Raw genomic sequence first — 20,125 nt, forward strand, 5'->3', positions numbered from 1 at the left:
ATCACGTGCTTAGCGTGCTATCTGCCGTGCTGTGCCGGAAATTATGACGTGTCATGCTGTGTCGTGATAGAAGGCGTGCTGTGATGGGCTGTGCTAGAAAAATATACGTGATGTGTCATGCTGTGCTGTGCCAGACACATTTATTTTATATTTTCCAATATAAATGTTTTCCAAACATTTAGGTATTATATGTGTTATTATGAAAATAAGTCAACATAACGATAATAAAATGTCAATTTTTGGCTAGAATAATGGTTGTTTTGTGAACTATACACAAAATGTGATGTATTGTGTCATGTTGTGTAGTATTTTGTACATATTATGACGTGCTTTCTTAACGTGCTGTGTTGTGCCATGCCACGTGCTTATCCGTGCCGCGTGCTGTGCTGATTAGTCAAACCCAGCCTGTCCCATGAAACTAACGTGTTATGCCGTGCCGTGCTAAGTCACGTGCGGGGCTGGGCTGTGCTCAAGTTATAGCATACTGGGCTGGGTTGTGCTCGTGCTGGCACAGTCCAATTTACACCTCCACTAACAATGAAGTGTACTATTTGAATTCGCTTTATAATTTTTGAAATAAACAATCGCAAAGTCTCTTGGTTGCTCATAAATAAAACAGCAAAATCCATAGCATAAAAACAAAAATAAAAAATCACATACACAAGAAAAGCTAGCATTACATACTATCATGATTTTGATAAAGGGAATGAGAAGAAAGTCCTATCTTGACTCCAATAATAATTCAAAGTTCTATCAAAATTGAAGAAATGAATTCAAACTCCAGGTTGGTTTCTTTTTACAACTATAAAATGCTTGACTAATTTAGTAAGTCTAGTCTTCAGCGACTCAACTGTTGGTTGATAGTCCCTTTACGACCATGTTACGCGTTATACTAGCTATAATTCTTTATCCTACAAATGGAAAATCCAACAAAGAGATAGGCATTTAATTTAAAAAGGAATTTACTGACAAAACTAAGTATTTCTCCAGAGAAATAAGCACGAGGTTTGCTTCTACCTCCCCAATCAAATTTTGCAAAGGTAAGCAAACGAGTAAAGAAAATGGTGTAGTGAGTCAACAAAGCAGTAAACAAACGAGTAAACGGTCGTACTCTTCCTCGCGACTGACATCACTACCTTGTACGTACCAACCCAAAGACTTTTCGCTAGGCAATATGCCAATATTGGGTAAGTGAGAAAAAGATGAAGAAGAAGAAGAGTGGAATTTGATAGAATCTAGTGAAAGATTTTATTTGTTATGTACTAAAAGGTAGGCAAGGAACATTCCAGGATAGTTGACACTACCTTTTCTTCTTCCTTTTACATGTTAATTGGTCTGACCAAGACCTGTAGTTAAAGTCAACTCGCTTGTTTAGAATGGCATTACTTCTGGGGATAGAGCTTATGTGATTGCAAGCAGTTTATTTGATTAAGACTCTTTCTATTTGTAATCTGTATAATCGTATGTAACTTTATTTTATTGTATTTAACTATCATGCAAACAAATTCACAAAAAAAATTACCTAATTATTTCTGTAAAAACTTCAGATACATTAACAATAGATAGTTATTGTAAAAATGCTAACCACTTTTCATTTGATCCAGAGTTTCGTATATGCGCTTCCCCTCCTTAATTATTGATAAGCAAACCATCTTTTCTTTAATTAATGGAACAAAATAATCAAGAAACTACTTTTTTTTTTTTGAAACGTGCATTTTATTAACATAAATTAATTTACAATTTATCGTGAGTATGTGGTACCTACGGAATCATGAAATAAAATATGGCTAATAAAAGATGGGATTGCCTGATCCCATATTTTGGTTGATGAACTTCCTGTTTGATTTGCATCCACCGCATAATTTGCCAACCCGTCGGCTGCTTGATTTCCTTCTCTATAGTTATGCTGAATAGCAACCTGCGGGATCTGATGAAATCTAAATTTTATTTCCTCAATCAAGATACTACCTGTTAACTGCATTTTAAGCACATTTCTTTATCTCCATTCATATATATAATAAAAATTAATTATCCCTGTTTAAAAATAGTAATAACTAATCAAGTACTACATGAGATTTAACCAATAATCCACTTAATCGTGTGGGGTTCCATTCCCCTAATCAATTTATTTATGTAATCGTAAGCAAACGAGTAAAGGAAAGTGTAAGGAGTAAACGACGTATACCACATTACATCATTAGCATAATAAGGGACTTTCTTAAGAAGTAGAGTGGATAGAAAGAATCTAGTGATAGATTTCGTTTTGTTCTGAAGGTGACAAGGAACAAGATTTGAACATTCCTGGTTCGTTGATACTACTTTTTCTTCTTCCTTTTACATTTTAAAGTGATGTTTATGGAAAAAACATGTCAGTCGTAGTTGCTTTTTTTTTTTCTTTTTTTTTTTGATTCAACGGAAAAGTGAACTTGTTGGAACAATTGCCGAAATCCGCCTGCAAAACAATCATGAACCAAACAAATCATGGCTGAGTCACGACCAGGTCGCGCTCTTTAAGACGTTTCGCGGCTCTGCCCAAAATTGTGCAAACAGTTCTTCCATGTCGCGTCGTTCCCAGGATAAAACAGCCGAGTAAATCTCTTTCACAATCACTCTTGCACTTTGAGACTATGTGATACTTGTAAACTTCTATTCTTGCTCAAAATCAAACTTGTCAAAAACAAGTGATGATCACACACTAGTTCTCTTTCTCACAAAAAATTCTTATTTTTGTTTTAGAACTCCAAAAACGTTAAGATGAAAACTCTCTACCTTTTGTTTTCAACCAAAAATCTGTTTTCTTGTATTCAAGAATTTCAATAATTAATCACTCTTAATTATCACCAAATTAACACCATTAACTTCCCTAAATAAAACGGTCAAGGGATTAATAACAAAATAAATTTCTTTAATAAAAATGATTATGACTATTAAAAACAATTTTGGTAAATGGAAATAAATTTGTTTTAAAGAATATATTTCTAACAATCCCCCACTTATATTTTTAAAACATTGAGCAAGATCTATATAGTAATGTGCATAAGTAAAGGTATCTTTCGATTTTGAACCTTTACATAGTTCTAGACTCTCTAAAAATCTGACCATAGAGTGAACGTAAGTCTTTGAACTCTACGAGATAAGAAGATTGTCTAACACACACAAAACTATAATAGTGTAAAGTCTAAAGCCAGCACATTACGGCCCTGTGCTTGAATCCCGGTTTAATAAATGATCTAGAAAACTGCCCATATTCTCATAGAAAGCGGCCACACTTTCACATCCATATAGGTGAGTCTATCAAGAGTACTCCTGTAGCTAAGTACCCCACTCTAAATAGAGATATAGATATCATTAAGAGTTTTAGAAACAAAAACTCAACCTTAACTCGCTTCAGGATATCATGTGTGGGATGAATTCTCAAAATCATGATTCTGTGTCTACATATTATCCGTGACTTAGCCTCATTTGAACTTACTTTTGGGATCTCCATTCATAGGTAGGGATTACCTTTTGAACCTATTTCTGGAATCTTGAGTTATAGGTTGGGTGTCCATCACGAACAACTATGTTCGTATCATTTGTGAATTGTTATTCCCTTTGAACCTATTTCTAGGTGGGTATCCATCACAAATGACTCAATTCTCAATGGGCATTAACATCATCCCGTAAGATGTATTCACGCCTTCTTATTAATCCTTTCGTCAAAGGATCAACGATAACTCTTTTTAGACCATATATAATCCACTCTCATAGCATATAAAATGCTTTCTATCACCTTATAGGTCGATTCTACCGTTGTAATTAACGGTTCTCAACTCTTGCAATAGCCGCGGTACTATCACATTGGATTAATATGTCTGTTCTTCCTCTATCTAGTAGAGGACTGAATCACTCCATCTCTTAGAGGATTCATTTGAGAGGATATCTCAATCAGCATCGCAATAATATCCTTAAAGGATTGCGGTAAACATTTTTAGATATGTATTTCTTGGTTTAAGGTTCTTTTCAGACACCTCATAACCTTCCAAATGTTTTACTAATTATCCATACATGGATTATTAGTAAATCTGCATATATATGTAACCCCCACTACAGAAGTAATATACATATAGTCTATCAGGGACGGAGCCAGAAACATCTTTCAAGGGAGGCTAATTAACCAAAACAAAAATTCAAGGGGGGCTAACTAACAATTTTTCATCAAAATAATAAAAGCTCCAAAGAATTTATAATGAATAAAGAGAAACAGGGGAGGCGAGCGCCACCCCTGAACTACACTTAGTTCCGTCCCTGTAGTCTATCATGTAGCAAGAATCAATGCCATGCTATCATACTCATTTCTAGTGCAATCACACACAATCTCAAAAAAAATTGGCACTAAATCAAATGAGTGAAAACTAGTTTAAGTTAGACTATATATATTTCTTTTTCTTTCCATTGTATTAAATATATTCAAGAGAAGAACAAATTCAATTCAAGCATATACACTATCTTCCCTCAAGTCTTTCATGTCAAATAGTAAACTAAACATGTTCTCATTTTCACTAACATCATATAAGTCAAAATTTAAATTCCACAAATCACTTATGCATATACAACAACGAGCGTTATGCATTTCATTTTCAAAATTCTGAAATTATTTAAACTAATCAAAAAATTAATTTTGTCTCATTCACTTATTTTAAAGTTTGTTTCAGAATATATATGATGATGACTTATCTAACTTATATACATTCTGTTCTTGTAGAAACTACACAATTTTTCATGCTTGGTCTACATAGATTCTCATCTTTTATACATTCCATATATTTTTCTACATATGAAACACAACAAATCACACATCGTAGAAACAACATCACCAATCAAGAATGTAAATCAAGTGACATGAAAGCAAGTATTGAAATTAATTACCCTTTATTTATTTTTCAAACTAAAATATTTGGTTCTTAAAATCTTTTTCCAAAGATTAAAATCATGAGGAGCTAAGTATCTCAAACATGATAAGAATTATGACTAAAGTTTATTTTAGTCTTACTACTTACACATCAATTCTTAATGATCTTGTGATATCCATTTCTAGCTAGCTCTTTAATCTAAGTTTAGCAATCAAACATACATAGGGTAAAGAATCCCCACTATTTCCCGACTCAAAAGAAATTTCAAATCAACACCAAAATATCTAAAATTGAGAAGTTACTTATGCAAATTGCATTTCTTGCCATGTTTATTCAAAAATTTCTATAGACTTCGTTAGACGCCAGATTTAGTGTTTAATACCAATTCAAAAACTAGAAAGTTTCCTCATTCATACAAAAATTAGAAATGATTTTTAAGCGCAAATAATTTCTCTAAATTCATATTTTACGCGCTACGTGTTCTTGCTCTTTACTAATAAAGTAATTATCCAATTTCAAAATCCTTTTAGCACAATATAGAGGACGAGCAAACAAACATTTTTCATGAAGAAATCATTTCATTATTCACTAAAAGATCAATTTTAGTCACCAAGTTAGACTTCATGAAACACCAAAAAAATCTTACAAAATTCTCAAATATTTTATTTCATCTGATGCTGTTGTAAACTACTAAGATTGGGAGTCTACATGCTTTGATGAGTTGGGTAAAATTTGATACGTGTCACTTTCTAAAATTCTTAGAAATTTTAGAGGAAAACACAACATGCTCATACTCATCACTAACTCAAAAATTTCATAGAAGCAAGATAAAATCACATATTTCAAGCACTCCAAAGCTTCAGTCATATCATATAAATAATACAATATTTGGTTCAAACATTCCATTGATAACATTTCTATTATAGTAGTGCAATGATCAAGTTCACCAAAAATTTTAATCTCAATCTTATTAAAAACAAGATAGGAGGAAACTAGTTTCTTTCTCATTTTGGTGGTACGAACATCTTTAACAAGATAGTTCTACCGAAAGCAAACTTTTCAGACCATACCAATACCAAGAATCCTAGAGATGTGAGTATAACTCAACATCACTTTCTTTAAAACGATTCCGTTCAACTTTTGAACCATAATTTATCAAAACAAACATGGTGTAAAACACCAATATATATCAACCTTTCACTGTATCCACAATTCACGTTAACTTAGCCTGAAAAGCATTGTTAATAATATTTGATATTCTTGCAATGCTGTGTCGTAAGACTTGGCTTAATGCAAGCGTAGAAAATAACTTCATAATTAAAATTATGTTCATTTCTTGGTGAGATTTGGTATTCATATTTGTTTTGACTCGGTTTCTTATTCTTTCGGTTTTGGTTTGGTATCAAGTTCTATCTCATAAGTTCCAAACATGTATGAGTCACTCATTTATTGTCATAAACAATAATTCTCAATATCTAGTTGTCATACAACTCATTCTAACATTGAAGAATCAATTCATTTTCAATGCAAAATGCAACTATTTGATCACTACATTAGCTACAAATTGTTAATCAAATATACCTCATTGCTTTGAAAGCTCAATTGGTCATAAACCATTGTCCACTCTTTCCGCACCAACAAGGAAATCAGCAAAATAATTGCTCCATCCATCGATTTATCTCCAATATTTACTCAAAAGTTTTATTTCCATCGGGAAACAAAAATTGTTGAAGCAAGTGAAATTATCACCTGTCACAATCATTTAAATGTGAGCATTTTTAACCCAAATACACTAATGTAAGTACTTAAAAATCAAATAAAAATTAGTACTCCAAGCATCAAACAAAGTAAGGTTTTATAGTTATAACATCATATTTTTATAACTTTGTTTCAAGCATTTTATCAAACATATGCGGTGCGCTAGTTTGATTTCTAACAATGATCTTATTTTACATTACGAAAACAAGAAGACGGAGTACTAAAAATCAAAACATGATTTTTAATGCAATTTCTTACATCTCTAATCTCTATGCTCACACAAGTATCACGACTCATATTTTGGACATACATACACAGCGATTTTAAAATCACAACATCTCTCAAACCAAAAATCTAAATAGAAATTTTCAAAATGGGTTTTGAAGATAAGTTCATGATCTACAAGTTTCATGTTTCACAAGAATTCAAAATATATACACAAAAATCAAGAATACAAATTCAATCAGGAGTAATTTTTTTTTCACTCGTCAGAATTTTTCAGCAACATTATACAGTTTTCTAAATTAGTTTAAAAATACTTTTTGAACTCCAAAATTTCTGAAATGTTACATGGAGGATCCTCATAATGTCTAATATATCTGGTTAAAAAATTTAGACCCAATTCAAATTCGTGTATGAGTTAAAAATAAAACTTTACAACATGTTAAAAACAGTTGTTTATCATCAATAACAATTTTATGTTAGATATTCACGATGAAAATTATTATCCTTGTTACAATCCTAGCCCATCAAAATAATACATAAAATTCATTTCAGGTATCAAGGAACCTAATTCCAAGCATCACGGTTTATCGCAAAAGAAAAATCATACCGTTATAAAATCCAATAAAACGAATCAAACAATGATACTTGTCGTGTTTCAGCAATCGTTTCTTGTGATATCCATGGCAGAATAAATCGTCTTAAAATTGTTGGAACAATTGCCGAAATCCGCCTGCAAAACAATCATGAACCAAACAAATCATGGCTGAGTCACGACCAGGTCGCTCTCTTTAAGACGTTTCGCGGCTTTGCCCAAAATTGTGCAAACAATTCTTCCATGTCGCGTCGTCCCCAGGATAAAACAACCTAGTAAATCTCTTTCACAATCACTCTTGCACTTTGAGAGTATGTAATACTTGTACACTTCTATTCTTACTCAAAATCAAACTTGTCAAAAACAAGTGATGATCACACACTAGTTCTCTTTCTCTCAAAAATTCTTATTTTTGAACTCCAAAAACGTTAAGATGAAAACTTTCTACCTTTTGTTTTCAACCAAAAATCTGTTTTCTTGTATTCAAGAATTTCAATAATTAATCACTCTTAATTATCACCAAATTAACACGATTAACTTCACTAAATAAAACGGTCAAGGGATTAATAACAAAATAAATTTCTTTAATAAAAATGATTATGACTATTAAAAACTGTTTTGGTAAATGGAAATAAATTTGTTTTAAAGAATAATTTCCAACAACTAAAACTTTTGGATCAATGCGCTACCATTGAGCTATCACCCTTGTTTAAGATTAAGATGCATCATTGGTAGCATGCTTTTAGGAAGGAAGATAATGCCCTTATAATACCTTTGGATCTAACTATTACAACAGACAGGTCTCGAATTCAAACAAACTACACCAGTTATACTAAATTTACAAAAATTAATTCTTTTTCTGCTTTTTCTGCTTTTGTTTTTCTTATGTCTTGATCCACCACTATGCCAACCCACTGCGCTTACACCTATTATACTTGATCCATATTTATGCCCGCTTGTCATTCAACAAAGCATGTTTTGCTTAATTAATCTATCAAGAAACCACGTTGTTAGCTCCCTTTAAGCACACTATTTTTGTCTTAATTCATATACTAATTAATTAAACCAATAATAATTCATTCAACAAAATTAATAATTAACTTAATATCCATTATTCCCTTTAAATACTTATCTCCTTCCTAGTAAATCAACGATAAGACATAACTACTCAAACTCAAATTTCAAATTTATCAATCATCCACACCTAAACTTCTTTTCTTTACTTCCAATATTAGCAACATACTAATTATAGTGGGCAAGCTTAAAATGGATGAGAACATGGATCAAAAGCTTTTGATTATCAAACAGATAATTCAAGCAAGAGAGCTAGTTAAGGAACTCCAAGCTCAGCTTAATCCCTCTTTTTTTTCTTGTCATGACTTGATAACTAGAATCTTAAGTTCCGTTGAGACTTTTCTCTCGATGCTAGAACTAGTAAAGATGGAGAACGAATCTAACCCGGAGTCTCCCTTGGGTTATGTAAATGGAAGCCCCAATTCTGATCTTTCCCAAGGAGGTTCACGAAAGAGGTACAAGTACTACTAACAAACTCTATGGTTTTGTTGAAAATTATGTCCAGCATAGAATTCATCTAGCTTATATATGCATATGACTCACTTATATCAGATTGTAGGAAAGGGATTGTGAGATGGACGGAACAAGTACGTGCTTCTGCACAAACGGGACTTGAAGGACCCCTAGATGACGGATACGATTGGAGAAAATATGGGCAGAAAGACATTCTTGGAGCTAAGCACCCTAGGTAAGGAGTAATAAAATTCTAAAGTCACCAATTAGCACGATTACAGAATTTGCTTTTGAATGATATCTAACAAGTGGATGTTGTTATTGATTATGCAGAGGTTATTACAAATGTAGTCATCGAAGTGCTCAAGGTTGCTTAGCAATGAAACAAGTTCAACGATCTGAACTAGATTCATCCGTCTTCAATGTTACTTATATTGGAAAACACAGTTGCATTGAAACATCAGAACTACTTTCAGAGAAATATTCACCAATTAAACAAGAGCATGATGAGCGTAATCTCACAAATTATCATCAAGAGAAAAGGGAGGATAAATCATTTGAAGAGACAGACATCAATTTTCAAACATCGAGTTCAAGTGTTCAAGTTGCAAAAGACAAAGATAAACAATTTGAGTCTTTTCCTTCTTTTTCAATCTATTCTACTAGTTCATTGCAACCCAATATTGGTAATTGCTGGGAGGCTAAAGAAAATTACTTCCACCCTTCTTCGGTCAAACCTGAGATCTATACTCCTAGTCCTAGTCCCAGTCCAACATTTATAAGCACTCCCACAGCTTCAGAATCCAACTACAAAATGAACAGTATTGAAGGTTACAATATTGGTGAAGATTTACTACAAACTACTGCTGATTCTCATGATGCTAAAGATCAAATGATGATTTCACCAACTGTTAGTGCAACTTCGTCCGCCAATAATAGTTGCTCGAATCTCATGGACGCTAACTGGGATTGGGATTTCCCAATAGAATTTAGTCCTCCACGTTTCTAAAAGTTTATCGGAATTGTACTGTACACTAGTTATATCAACTGCAAACATCACCGAAAAAAGAAAGCGGTGTGCCAATCGTCAATTATAGTACATGACGACATTTTGGAGACATGGAAGCAACTGGTGTCTTTAGATCGAGTTTGAGCATCATTTATGGTTGGGGTTCAACACTAGTAAGAATAGTTATGTGATAGTTAATTTCCTAATTTTGTATCCATGGTAACACTTATAAAGGCTAAAACGTGTTTTTAGTTTTGTAAAATTTTCCTTTGTAAGTTGTATGAGCCGACTAGATTTTCTGTCACTAAAATGGCATAGACGCCTTTACAGGTTGAAAATGATTTGTGAGTTCCATTAGTTTTTCCTTTTTCAAAGATAAAAGATTAATGAATTAACAAGAAACTTCAACGGATAATTCAAAATTCTTCACTTCCTGAGATAAGCAAACCGTTGATTTATATTAAGCCCATGTAACAATCCTCAAAGCGAATCGAATTTGTGATACCTGTGTCGAGGGAAAAGTTGGTGTATTGATCCTCCGTAGCAAGTGTTTCCCGTTTTGGAGTAGTAAATTAGGAGTTGAAGTTGAAAATATTAAACTTTCAATACACGAGGGTATTCTGCATCTAGTTGTACAGGGACAGGGACATGACCGATATGATAAATGGAATCTAGTTTTGCATCAAATTAAGCTATAAAGGGACAAAATTATTCTCGAAGTGTATTGAATCATTGATTCAATATCTGTCCCTTCAAAATTGTTTTACTCAAAAAGTAGGAACCTTTCCTAGCTGCATGTCATCTTGTCTTTTGAATGCCTCATCAGAAAAAATTAAATAAAAATTGTAATGGCCGCCTTTCTTGGTTAATATTTGTGGTTACTGGGAGCATATGGTCCTCTCTTTAATATTTTGACATCGTTATCTAACTTATTTAAGACGTAGTGTATTCATATGATTTCTTGTTTTTTTGTTTTCGTTTTTCAGTAGAGTGCAGATTGCTTGTTAATTTTTGACAGTTGAAAATTTCTGCAATATTTTTTCTTCTTGTGATTTCGTAGCGGCGAATTTTTGCAATGGCATCAAGCTTGCATATTTTTGCGAGCCATTTTTGTTATATATCCTCTGAGACTCAAGATTTTGGAATGGTGTACTCATTTGGAAATATTGAATTCGCAAGCCATGAACAATTAAAGAATGGCTGAAACTTAATAGGGAAGAATCGGAAGATGTTAGGGGCAAATTTTGGTGGCAAGAAGGGTTTTCATATATTTGCGTTTTTCTTGATCAACCAAAAGCTTCATCCTTCTCCTGGTACTGCAGAAAAATCCCTTGTCGATTATGTGGATAAATGTACATTTTTGCAGTAACTTCTAGTATTTCATTCACAAAATTGGTCAATTAAACTAATAATGACAATTCCTGGGTGAAAAAGACATGTAAAATTTGATATTGTTCAAATGGACGAGAATGTAAAAATAGCCAGGATATAAACAGTTTCATCCTACCCTTTTTCAAATACTTTTTCTTATTTTTAATTTACATAACATCACTTTAATATTCAGTTTCATCCTACCCATGTAAAATTTGATACTGTTCAAATGGACAAGAATGCATTTAGTTTCATCCTCGCTCTTTTTTAAGCTTAAGATAGGGCGAATCCAATTTCATTCTTGCTATTTTTTGTGTCCATTTCACTCATACTTATTTTTACTCCTCCATTAGAACCATATTTTATAAATATTTAAACAAATGACCCATTTTCCGTATTTTATTTGCTCTGTGTAACTCATCCTCAACGTCTTTATCCTTTTCTTCCTAATTATATGTATATTTTTTGGCTACTCTCCTAACGTACGTATGCAAAGAATATAACATTTTAAGAAATTTTTCATGATGTAATTAATATTTTTAATTATCCCGGTCGTCTGATTAGCTTTTTTAATCAATATTTATTCTAAATACAGAGAACCTAAGCATTATTTTCCTAAAAAAGTAGTATGGTCTTAATCAGGGATTAGGTTGCTTTAATCACTAAACTTTAGCCAAATTGGTTCTAATCAATTCATTGAAAGCTGTACGACAGCGTATACTTAACATTTTTTAAGTATATTAACCAATAATCCAAATTCTAATTATTTATTACTAATCACTAAACCAACTTTTTTTTCCGAAGAAAAAAAGTTTATAATAAGAAAAAAAATGGCCAGAGGCACTACAACAACATAAAACAGACCCAGAGCATCACCCTCGGTTTTCAGTAAAAATTACATATGCACTGAAAGCTCCCAATTATGCAAAATTTGGCTACTATCTAAGAACTTGAAAGTATCTGTGTCGCAACTCCATAACACCAAAGTTCACAAAATTGATTAAAAAGACCAAAATCAACAATTCCTGGATGAAATAGACAGTTAGATTTTGATACTGTTTAAATGGTCAAAAATCTTGTCGTCTTTACAAAGTCTGCCACACTTTGTAGGATCTCTAAGTTTCTGCCACAAACTCTTCAACCACACTTCACTCACAATCTTGTCGTCTTTACAAAGTCTGCCACACTTTGTAGGATCTCTAAGTTTCTGCCACAAACTCTTCAACCACACTTCACTTCTTCCAACATGTTGAACAGCTTTCTGCAACACCTCTAACAGAAACTATCACACTTATTTACTGTTATATCACCATTGTCACACTTACTCACAATCTGTAACACTTCTGTAACAGTTCGACAGCAACAGTTCTTCTGCAACTGTAACACTAATATTTGTAACACCCATTCTGTTACTATTTCCCAGTAACACTTCTGTCCAACTGTGAGAATTATGCAGTCACGCTTCTGTATCATCAGCAGAATCAACCAACTACTTCTTTGTCCAAACTTGAACTCAAGCTTCCCTGTTTTGCTACTCGAACTTCTATATCTCGTCTAACGAGTACCAACTCCATGGCCGATTACAGCGAACCTTCATCAGCCATTCACTGCCAAGCTCCTTCACGAGTTTGAATCTCACGTACCGAACTTCCTTTTTATGTTGACTTCTAAAAATAGTTCAATCAACCCATGTTTCCTTATTAACTTCGATTCACGTCAGAACCCTAACTTTTTTTTTTCTTTTGAAACTCTCGTTTCGTCCCTCCGTGTAGACTCACGCGGATAAAGCTTGCACCAGGACTTGGAGCAGCAACATAGGTCTTTCTTCTATAGAGCCCTCGTTATCACCACGACTTCTCGAGCTCCAACATCTTCTTCTTATCATCACAGCAATACCGTCTTCTTGCTGTTTCCTAATCCATATCAACACCTTCCAAACTCTGTTTTCTCGGCTAAAGCTACTCATCTCTGTTCTTACGACAATGGAAGCAGCAAGCCATCATATCTTTCCTGCTCAATATTGCAGTACTATCACCAAGCATCAACAGCTTAGCACTTTTTTTTTTTTAACGAACATGAATTTCTTCACTAAAGAAAACCTAAACATCATGAATTCTCTAAGATGTCTTAAACTACGAAGGGGACCGAAACGTCCTTAAACTACGAGGGAACCGAAATGTTCTAAAACTACGAATATGGGACCGCAATGTCCTTAAACTACGAAGAGGGGACCGAAACGTCCTTAAACTACGAAGGGGACCGAAATCGTCCTAAAACTATGAAGGGGACCGTAATGTCCTTAAACTACGAAGAGGACCGTAATGTCCCTAAACTACGAAGGGGACCGAGATGTCCTAAAACTAAGAAGATGGGACCGTAATGTCCTAAAACTATGAAGATGGGACCGAGATGTCCTAAACTACGAAGGGGACCGAGATGTCCTAAAACTACGAAGATGGGACCGGAATGTCCTTAAACTACGAAGGGGACCGAAACGTCCTTAAACTACGCTCTGAAGATTTTTTTTCACAAAAGTATTGAAAAAAAAAAAAACCGAAGTTAAATTTCTTTGGTCCAAGATGGGCGTTCGTGATCTACATGCTCCATCTTGAGGGAGGGTATTAGGAAATAATATAGGAGTCTATATTTAGGAGATATACACTTTAAGGAGTTTGAGTTATATTAGGAAAGTGTCTATGTTTAGAGTTTGATCTTAGGTAGGAAAGTGCCTTGAGTGGTCGTCAAGTTTGTGAACAATATAAATTGGCTGTTAAGCCATAAGAATTATATACCAGAATTATTATCAATGTAGTCTTTTATGTTTCCGCGTTTATGCTCTCCTCTCTCTTGCTCGATCCTTAACACTAAAGCTCAGTTGCCTGAACAAAAACATTATACACGACAACTTTGTAGACTAGTGATCCTAAACATGCCCTCACAAATAATACTAACTATTATGAACAAGGATTTAAGCATGCGATTTTTTATTTCTTTGACCCTCCGGTTGTAGGGAGTTCTTAAATTAATTCATTTTATTTTTATTTTTAGCTTCACTCTGGAGTAAGATGAGCACATAAAAGAGTGTTAAAAGAAAAGAAAAAAATGCCTCCAAAAAAAACAATTGGTGTAAAATTCTACCAGGTATCAATGAAACCTCCCCAAAACGGCTAGGTAGGATGTGATCCACCTTATTGTAATAAATCTTTTAAACATAAGACAACCTAACAAAACCCAATTATCATACTAAATTTAGCCATGACATTAGAGTTTAGATAAGGTACTTGCTATTCGAAAAAGGGCTTTGGTTATTGGTTATCGGAGTTTATGCAATCCCAAACTTAATCTTAAACCCTGAGAAATCACTCAGCATAGTAATTAAAAGTTATTATCTACCACTATTAAACAAAAGTTATAATTCTAACTTTTAAGAGATAATGCACGTGATTCCACGTTTATGGGTAAAAAGTAAAAACACCCAATGGTGGGTTCCCATGTATGGCCATAAACCCATGTGTGCAGTCGTAAGAAAAAGATTAGATGACGTATGGCATATGACATCACTATACTAAAAAGCATACTTTCTCTCTTAAACCTAATTTGAAAACTTAATTTCTTCCTTTTACATGTCAAATGACATTTAAGGACAAGATTATCCTAACTCTAATGTGGTTATTTTGGTCATTTGGCTCTATAAATTAGTCTTTCCGTATCAAAAGTAAATCTGTCCATCTTATCATGGTTTCATCATTCAACAAAAAGATCAACAAAAACTCGTTTTCTTAGTCAAAAACTCATTTTATCAAACTTTTTTTAGCCCAATTCATATTTACCCTCTTCCTTTTTATGCAAATCATTATCTATGGTTTATTTTCTCCAATGAGAACTAGTACTCACCACTCACACCATCCTTTTCTTAGCTAGATCCTAAAGTCAATATTCAGCAAGACAAACCGAAACAACCCATTTCATATTTTCAACTTGAACTTCATCCATCCTGAGATTGATCATTCACTAAGTTTACCCTATACTATAAGATCTTTGAGAGTGATCTTCATCACCACAGAAAAGTAGAAAACCCACCCTTATATTTGTGTTCCTTTTGAATCTAGCAGGCTCCAATATATTAGGAGATAGTACTCTGGGTGTTGAATCCAACATTGTTCAAGCATATTCCATCTTTTTTCTCTGTTGTTTTTTGATTTCTTTAGATCTATAGTTTTGTGTTGAAGTTACAAAATGAGTGAGAAAACTAATGAGATTATGCTTGGGTTAGATCACAAGCCGTTAATTATGAATGAGATAATCCAAGCAAGAGAATTAGTAAAGGAGCTACAAACTCAGCTTAACCCTACTTCATCTTCTTCTCGTAAAGTTCTTATAACAAGGATCTTATCTTCCTTTGAAAATTCCCTTTCCATGCTAGATCGAGTCAAGTTGGAAAAGAAATCAACTATGGAGTGGCCGGGTCATGTCAGTGGAAGTCCTGTAAGCGATTGTGAATCGGATCTCTATGGAGATGGTTCAAGAAAGAGGTATGCACCGGTGATACAGGGTTAGGTACTTCAAATATTTTTGGTTAAAGTTTTTTGCGTCAATTTTATAGAATCGATCTAGCATCTTAATAACTACTATGCAAATGCAATATATTGATTTCTAGATGTCGGAAAAAGTTGGCGAGATGGACCCAAAAGGTGCGAGTTTGTGAGCAGACAGGCCTGGAAGGACCCCTAGATGATAGATACAGTTGGAGAAAATATGGACAGAAAGATATCATTGATGCCAAGTACCCTAGGTGAGAAAAACAAAGATCTTATTTTATTTTGTTAGCACTCCATTTTCCTTGTTTGATCAGTAATAAAGCGAGTTTTGATATGAGATTATATGTGCCAACGCTAATAGATCGGTATCGATCTATATATACCCGACTAGTACTCCGTTTGAAATTCTTATATCTAGTAAGTGTGCAGTGAAGCAGCTTAGTGAATTTAGTACGAGTACTAGTATTGTGCACTATCCATTTTGCCCATTTCAAAAACTTAGAAATATTAGTGCTAGTATTCTAAAGCAATGCCATACTATCCATGTGATTCCCTAGCTATAAAGTCGCTTAAGAATGAAAGAAATGTGGATGATGATCGTCCGTCCATATCTTTCCTTTTCTCTAACTAGAAAACAGTCATTACTGATTTTGCAGAGGTTATTACAAGTGTACTTTTCAAAAAACTCAAGGTTGCTCGGCAATGAAACAAGTGCAACGATCCGAACTAGATTCGTCCATCTTCAACATTACTTATATAGGAAATCATAGTTGTGTTGAAGGCTCGGAGTTAGTATCACCAGGGCAATGCTCACCAATTAAGCAAGAATCTAGCAACCATATTATTAATCAACCAAGGGAGAAAAAATCAGCAGAAGTGACATTTATAAGCTTCCAAACGTCTAGTTACCGTCAAGTTGTGAAAGAGGAGGAAGATTTTGGCAATCTTAGAGAACTCGATTCTTTTCCTTCTTTCTCTTCCCCATCTTTGAAAGTTGAGAACCGTTTGTTAGAAACTACTAGTACTAATTCTTCTCCTACATATATAAGTACCCCGACAACTGCAGAATCGAACTACAATCTTGAAGGTAGAAGTGGTGAACAGAACATATTCCAAAATACTGCTGATTCTCATGACTCTAAAATTGATGAAATGACCGTTTCGTCACCAGAAGCCCATCCAATATCCGTTGCAAATGATTCTCCCACGACTCTAGACTCATGTTGGAATTGGGATTTCTTAGTACATTATGGCCCTCCACATTTCCTATGATATTGATCCTCTTCCTGTCTTACTTTTTAATTATGTGCATTATCAGTAGTATATTAGTATAACTGCTGATATATATTGCGAGTTTGAGCCGTCACATTTAAGATTTGTGGCTGTAGTTACTTCGGAATCTTGTTGATTTCATATCGTTTGTAATTCGTGTTATTATCAATCAAAAGTGTGATTAATTTGTTGTTGACAATGCATATATGTTAGACCCCCAAGTAAGCCTGCTGGATTCCGTATCCTAAATCTCCATGTTCCTTGTCCCATTTCTCCTTGCGAATTTTACTTGAGCAATGACCCCATAGATGGTTAGCATTTTCTGATTTTTTTTCTTTTGAAATATCATTTTGTAATGAATTTTATCTAGGTCATTTGATCTAATGGCGCTATAGTGAACCTTCCATATGTAATTCTTTTGCTTCTGCAACTTAAAGCATTGTATCTCCTGGACTGCTTGCGTATTTAGTGAAAAAACCCACTTCCTTGCTCCTCCATAGCAGTTTGGCGCAACACACCTGGATTTGTGTTCCAGCTGTCAACTTGTAGATAAATATATTATCATAGGCTGAAAGATACTTGTCATGAGCTACCAAAACGGCAGACCTCATTATCTTATTTTGACAGTGATAATACAGTTGAGAATTATTGAAAATAAAATAGTTGGGAATTATTAAAATTCGTCGATGCCCACTAGCTTACCAAAAAAAAAAAGATGGTTCTTTTTGGTCGAACTAAAATAGTCTTGGACTCTTCACAACCTCTCAATAAAAATACTCCTAACTTGTAAGTTAACATAGATTTCTTGTTTCAACACCGCACCACCACTCCAGCCGCTGCCACCACCATGTATGAAATTATGAATGCGATTTGTTATATATGCTTAGACCGATCAAATTCTGTTGCTAGGAAACGGATGTGCAAACAATGAACTATCCCATCGAACATCTTAACTATTAGGGTATAACGAAAAGCATATGCATCATCTATATGCACTAGAAAAGCCTCTATTGAAGTTGTCATTGGTGTTTTTTTGGTCCGAAAACGATTAATAAAATATGATTTTTAAAGTTTTCATAAAAATTATAATTTATTATTTTCTTTTGTGAATGAAAAATTTATCAGTCTCACACCGCGAAGTTTCCATTTTTTAGTTGTTTTAAGAGAGTATATAATCTTTTTAGTCCCACATCGGGGAGTTCATCTTTTTAAGTTGTATTATTCCATTATATGAAGAAATTTACTATTTTTATAAAAATCTATGGGAAAGGGATTTCTCTAAATTTTAGAGGGACCCCAAGGGAAAATATTTTATATTGTTTTCTTATGCGTTCGCGATTTTGCTTAAGGGTTTTTTCGGAGTTGCCAAGCTCAAATTGAGCATCTACTACATATGATAGTAGTATGTGTAGTAGGGTGTTTTATCCTAGAGATATCCGTCCTGTGAGGGCTATAGCATCACTCTTGAGTGTAGCCGGGCGCTAATGTCTTAAGGGCAGCGTGTTGAACACGTGACTCACTCTGTTTTTCCAAATTTTGGCCTTGTTGTTGTTGCCGAGATCCGGAGAGTTCGTCCGTTTCATCAAATCGATCACTTCCATTATAAAAGAGCTAAGTATCAATAACTTTTGTTTATTTGTTTTTTCCTTGTTTTTGATTATTGCACCCAACAATCTTAAGACATTAAAAATTTGTAATAATTAATCACAAAGGGTTGATTGGTTTGTGAATCATAGATGTTAATTGTGGAGTGAAAAACAAAAAAAAAACGAATTTTTGGTAAGATGTAGAGTTTCGAGTTTATCTCTTAACCTAGAAGGAATTTCGGTGAACCCTTTTAGCCTAATGTAGTAGACATCCTGATAGTTACCCACATAAAATTTCAGAATTTTTGGAGTTGTAAAAGTATTATTTTGATATTTTACAAAACAGAGAAACGTTCCTGAAAAATTCTGACCTAGCAGAAATTTGGTTTTGAATAAATTAGTTTTTATGGGATAACCATGAGTTTTTTGAAATGGTGATTCAAACAAAGTTTGTATATCTAAATGTTATTTTCAAAACTCATATCTTAATTTCCGATTCAGGATTGTGGTTTGTGAGATGTGGTGTCTGCAAAAACGTCGCGCATGTGGCTGAACACAAATCTTCCAAAGCTGACACAGGTGAGAACATCAAACGTAATTCTAAGCATAGTCCTCAGAAGAAAGGTATGCTTCGTAAACCTAAATCTAGCATTATTTTAATTAAGTATGAGTGTTATGTTTGTAAAATTTCTGGTCATGCGACAGTAAATTATAGATAACGTAAAATCCTTAATACGTAGAAAGTTAATGCAAATTTAGTTGAAACAAACTAGAACGAGTTCAGTGGCATGGTGTCGGAAGTTATTTTAATAACAAATGTGAGAGACTTGTGGGTGGACTTTGGAGCCACCAAGCATGTTTGTTGAAACTGAGACTTGTTCACCTCTTATCAGAGGATAAGGAATGTCGAGAAACTCTTTAGGAGTAACTCATCTGGACAGAGGTTGCATAAAAGGAAAAGGTCGAGAAGAAGCTCATACCTGTAATATTCTCACATTGAATGGAGTTTTCATGTTCCGAGCATATGCAAGAATATTGTATCTTGTTCTGTTGTAGATGGTAAAAGATTTAAAATTTTAATTGAATTTGAAAAACTTGTTGTAACTAGGCAGTGATTTTTTAAGCAATAGTTATAGGACTTTGGGTCTATATAAGCTTAACGGAGAAACTGATGAAGTGAACATAGTTGATTCTTATGCTTTCTTTGTATGATTGAATGTTTTGCGTGGTAGACTTGGAACCGTAAACTTATATTTCAATGCTTAAACTGGCCAGCGTAGGCTGCATACCCAAATTTAGTTTGGATATTGAAAACACAAAGTTCAATCTTCGTAGAATCAAAATATGCTATAAAA

General features: G+C 33.8%; 2 protein-coding genes across 2 annotated transcripts; both read left to right on the forward strand.

The window, feature by feature from the left end:
- Positions 1 to 8,634: 8,634 nt before the first annotated feature.
- Positions 8,635 to 10,342, forward strand: LOC113320108 (probable WRKY transcription factor 53). The gene is made up of 3 exons (XM_026568047.1): positions 8,635 to 8,996; positions 9,101 to 9,229; positions 9,328 to 10,342. The coding sequence occupies exons 1-3, from the start codon at positions 8,734 to 8,736 to the stop codon at positions 10,001 to 10,003; spliced, it is 1,068 nt and encodes a 355-aa protein (XP_026423832.1). The 5' UTR covers positions 8,635 to 8,733; the 3' UTR covers positions 10,004 to 10,342.
- Positions 10,343 to 15,225: 4,883 nt separating this feature from the next.
- LOC113320321 (probable WRKY transcription factor 41) lies at positions 15,226 to 17,389 on the forward strand. Its single transcript, XM_026568240.1, has 3 exons — positions 15,226 to 15,906; positions 16,032 to 16,166; positions 16,569 to 17,389. The coding sequence occupies exons 1-3, from the start codon at positions 15,611 to 15,613 to the stop codon at positions 17,182 to 17,184; spliced, it is 1,047 nt and encodes a 348-aa protein (XP_026424025.1). The 5' UTR covers positions 15,226 to 15,610; the 3' UTR covers positions 17,185 to 17,389.
- The last annotated feature ends 2,736 nt before the right edge of the window (positions 17,390 to 20,125 follow it).

This window comes from Papaver somniferum, chromosome 11, assembly GCF_003573695.1.
Source record: "Papaver somniferum cultivar HN1 chromosome 11, ASM357369v1, whole genome shotgun sequence".
Lineage (NCBI taxonomy): Eukaryota > Viridiplantae > Streptophyta > Magnoliopsida > Ranunculales > Papaveraceae > Papaver > Papaver somniferum.

Bases quoted from the DNA above. Each gene is read 5' to 3' on its own strand.
- LOC113320108 (XM_026568047.1), top strand. From the start codon at position 8,734: ATGGATGAGAACATGGATCAAAAGCTTTTGATTATCAAACAGATAATT. The intron at 8,997-9,100 runs GTACAAGTACTA...ATCAGATTGTAG, and splicing joins CAAGGAGGTTCACGAAAGAG to GAAAGGGATTGTGAGATGGA. The intron at 9,230-9,327 runs GTAAGGAGTAAT...TTGATTATGCAG, and splicing joins CTTGGAGCTAAGCACCCTAG to AGGTTATTACAAATGTAGTC.
- LOC113320321 (XM_026568240.1), top strand. From the start codon at position 15,611: ATGAGTGAGAAAACTAATGAGATTATGCTTGGGTTAGATCACAAGCCG. The intron at 15,907-16,031 runs GTATGCACCGGT...ATTGATTTCTAG, and splicing joins GGAGATGGTTCAAGAAAGAG to ATGTCGGAAAAAGTTGGCGA. The intron at 16,167-16,568 runs GTGAGAAAAACA...CTGATTTTGCAG, and splicing joins ATTGATGCCAAGTACCCTAG to AGGTTATTACAAGTGTACTT.